Here is a 3929-nt window from a genome sequence, read left to right as displayed (position 1 = left end):
GGTGCCATGAAATCTCAAGACCATTGAGGCATTCTGTGTTTAAATGTGTTGCCCAGTGACAGAGAGCTTGGTCTGAGTTGCAGGGCATGGCTCTTGCAACAGGGTAGTGACCCAAAACACTACAACCAAAAACACCCAAGAATGACCAAGAACAAAACCCTCTATGAGCTATATAACATTTGTGGAAGGAGCTGCAACCAGCTGTCTGGAGAAGACGTCCTTCAAATCTGAGACAGCTGGAACGGGCTGCTCACGAGGCAAGGGTCAAAATACCTGGTAGACAGACTGGAGAAGTCTTATTGAGGGTTAAATAAAAATGGCCTGATTTCAGAGATTGCCTCAAAGGTAGGTCGGGTAGGCTAGGGTACCATTTTTTGTCCAGGCCAGTTTCATCATTTGGTTTTTTAAAAAATGATTCTGTTGAACCACAATTCAAAAGCAATGTCTGATTTTCATCTGTGTCAGTTTTCAGTAGATCATGTTTTGCTATTTGTGTCAGTTTCAGTTTTAAGTAATTTCAGTGACCTTTGTGGGTTTCTCTTTATCTAAAGAAAGCGTACAAACAATTTTGTCCACGTCTGTATTCCTCATTCTACAGATCAGTTTTATGATATGATTTGATATACTTCATTGTGCCACTCAGGGAAACTTGTGTTGGACTCAGCAGCTGGGTCATAAATGCCTTTACAACCACAATGACCGCAAACAATATATCATTAGCCTTACCATTGCTGACAATTGCGTTACAGTATTCCACATATCCTATAACAAACTCATACATACACTATACATACATACTATATGCTAAGAAAAAAAAAAATCACCATAATAATTTAAAGCACTATAAAAATTATTGCACAAGTTTTGGCCTTAAGCAGCATTGTTGAGAAATTAGATGGAAGTTGGAACAAATGAATTCTTAAAATGGTTGGGTTTGCAGTGAGGGACTCAGTATGGTCTGCCTGGGGGTCACGTGACGAGTACGGGTCTGTCACTGTCTTCTGGGCTTACCTAAGAACAGTTTGTCCATATCCAGGTTGCAAGGTCTGATGGTCTCTCTCAAGCTGTGTCCAACAGACGAGCCAGTCTCATGCTGGAAAATAAAAGCTCTCTAGAGTACAACCACAACCCATGTCATAGAATTACAAAATGCAAGTAAAACTAAACACAGTACCTGGAAAATAAAACAGGTAAACTGCTCTCTGCCCATCAGTCTCTTTTCCATTACTTTGCCTTTACTCTTACCGTTTACCTTTCAGTCCTGTTTTTGGGGTCTCTTTAACAGGAAGTTGTTTATGTGTTTTTCAAGATCTCCATGATATCTATTCCCCAGCAGGGTTTTTGGCATATGATAATCCTCATTTCCTGTCCCTCTTTGTTCCGGGACTGAGTAAAAGAACTGATTCTGTGAAGGAGGGATCACAGGGTTCCCCCACATTGGAGGAGCACGTGGTCTGGGGATGGGCATTGGCCGAAATGTCCAAGGGTACATTGGGAGAGGGCGACTGGAAAGGAAGTAAGGATTCTGACGTGGGCCACTAGGGGGTTTTCTGAGCCGGGGTTGGACCCAGCCATAGTACTGACGGCTGGGAGCTTGGTAGTAGGCGTCACCCATTGAATTTCCGAGAAAGTTGACAGGCTTGGGCAGATAGAAGCGGGATTTTGGTCGAGAAGAAGGAGGAAAATAAACAGGGCGGTAAGCGGGATAAGACTTTCTCTGGTAGTAGGCGGGGTACGGGTAGGGGTAGGAAGGGTAGCCAGACTTGGTTGACTTGAGTCCCTGTTTGACTGACAAAGGCCTCTGAGGTTTGGCCCAAAGATTCTGATTGGTCAGCAGAGGTGTTGGAAGAATACTCCAGACATTCTGCGGTTTCACCTGTGGTTTATCGTGGAACCAGGTTTTCAGGAGATTGGGTGGAGAAGGCTGTTTAGCAGCGGGATACTGATTACGAACATCTGAGATCTGAGTCGCCGAAAACCCATTTGGGGACGAGAACGAAGAGGCCAGCGGATTGAGAGGCCGCCGCCACCCGGAGTCCTGCTCGGACGACATGTCTTTCTTCTTCTTCTTCTCCACGTCGTTGATAATGTCGACCACGTCGTCAGCGGGCAGGTGCAGTTTGCTGGAAATCTCGATGAGCTTGTCGATGGTCTGGGGGTCGATATCGTCCTCCTCCGCCACTTGCTGCTCTTCGTCGGACCTCTTGTCCTCGGCCGCGTCGGAGAGAGACGAGCTGTACTTTTTCCTCCCGCCGCTCTGCTTGCCCATGTAGCGCAGCAGCATGTCCGAAGCAATGTCGGCCAACTTCTCCTCCTCCATCTTTGCTCTTTGTGCTTCAGCCGCCTGCCTCCTCAACTCCTCCTGCTCTGCTCTGGCTCGAGCCTCTTCCTCCTCGGGACTCAGGAGCTCCTCCTCTTCCTCCTCCTCCTCCCCCGCTGCGCCGTCGTCCATAAGGTCTTGCTCCGCTGGAGTCCGAGGATCCGCTGCGTTACCTGCAGCGACGTCGTTGCCTTCAAACGTATCTTCCGGGTTCCCCCTGAATGTGGGGAAGTAGAGGGCTTTCTGTGTCTCCTCCTGCCACTTGAGCTTCTTCTTCGTCATGGCGAGGTTGCCGCCCTTGTCGACTGGTAGGATCTCGTTGTGGCTGCTGTAACTTCTGCTTTCTCGTTCGCTCTGCTCCTGACCCCACTCTCTCTTGGTGGCTGCGCCCAACCGAGGGAACTCTTTCATTACGGTCTCCAGGCTCTTCAGCTCCTCTGGGTTCAACTGCTCCTCCTCCTCCTCCTCCCCCACCTCCTCAACACTGACTGGTTCAGGGCTGTCGGGACCCTTTTTCGCTTCTCCCTCTGAACTGGCCTTTGGCGCCGCTTGGACTTGGACCGTTTGGCTCGTAGTACGACTGGCCACCTTCTCTGTCATCCTCTCCTCTTCCTCCTTTGCTTTTCTCCTCTCTTCTGCCTCCGTATCTTCCTGCTCTCGTCCTTGTGCAGCCATCAGCAGCTCCAGCTCCTGCCGTCCGTCTCTGTCTTTGATGGCGCCCTCCCCCGTTGGCTCTTCTCCGTACGCCTCATCTCCGTTTGCAGGCCCGTCTTCAGCCTTCAAACCTCTGTCTTCCACCCCGTCCGGTTGTTGTCCCTCCCTTCGCCTTGCGTCTTGCGAGCGATTCAACGACTCCAACAAAACTGCTGCCAGTATTTGAGGATCCATTTCAGTGAAAAGTTCATCTTCGTCGTCTTCTCCTTTTCGTAACGTTTCCCTCTTTTCATGCACGCCGTCTGCGTGTTGGTTGTCCACATCTCCGGAGGGATGGACTGGGTTGGGTGAGGACAGGCGGAGAAGAGCAGCTACTGTCAGAAGGATGAGGAAGGTGTGAACGCTTTGAGTATTCCTGTGCCCAATCATGGCGACTTCCTTTAGGGGCTGTTTCTGAGCAGCGAGGAAGATCCAAAATGCCTAGAAAGAAACAAAATCAATGAATAAATAATGAGTACAATTTTCTGCCATTTGTTGTGCATTTGTTGAGATCACGTTATGCTGACATTGTCCTGTTTGCTGTATATTCCTCATCAAAGGCAGTTGTTTCTCACCGTTTCGAAGTTAGAAACAATCAAAGTTGGAAATGTTATTTCATTTAATTGAAATAAAATTGAAATAATTCAATGAAAAATTCAATAATTGAAACTATTTAATTGAAAAAATGTAAAAATTCAATTAAAAAGGGACGCACATTTTTTTGCTTTACACTTGCCAAAATAATTTAATCGGCAAAACTGCAGGTTACGTTTCAAATTTACATGTGAATGTATCCGGGAAATCAGAGAATTTTATTACTTTACCTATGTATATTTTAATGCAACCATGTGAGCGCAGAAAAATCTTTATCAAAAAAAAAAAAAAAAAAAAGAAACGTCGAAAAAACTGCAACTTC

At 47.0% G+C, this 3929-nt stretch overlaps 1 protein-coding gene across 1 annotated transcript; it reads right to left on the bottom strand.

The window, feature by feature from the left end:
- Nucleotides 1–320: 320 nt before the first annotated feature.
- Nucleotides 321–3444, bottom strand: vgf (VGF nerve growth factor inducible). Its single transcript, XM_076040525.1, has one exon. It carries the CDS (start codon nt 3401–3403, stop codon nt 1256–1258), a length of 2148 nt encoding a protein of 715 aa, XP_075896640.1. The 5' UTR covers nt 3404–3444; the 3' UTR covers nt 321–1255.
- Between the last annotated feature and the right edge of the window lie 485 nt (nt 3445–3929).

Source organism: Nelusetta ayraudi, unplaced genomic scaffold (assembly GCF_046127955.1).
Source record: "Nelusetta ayraudi isolate G7.1 ecotype Tasmania unplaced genomic scaffold, CSIRO-AGI_Nayr_v1 ptg000061l, whole genome shotgun sequence".
Taxonomy (NCBI): Eukaryota; Metazoa; Chordata; class Actinopteri; order Tetraodontiformes; family Monacanthidae; genus Nelusetta; species Nelusetta ayraudi.
Note: the sequence above shows the minus strand (reverse complement) of the source record. Positions and strands in the feature narration are given on the sequence as shown.

What these genes read in the sequence shown, in the direction of transcription:
- vgf (XM_076040525.1), bottom strand. Translation starts at nt 3,403, where the DNA reads ATGATTGGGCACAGGAATACTCAAAGCGTTCACACCTTCCTCATCCTT.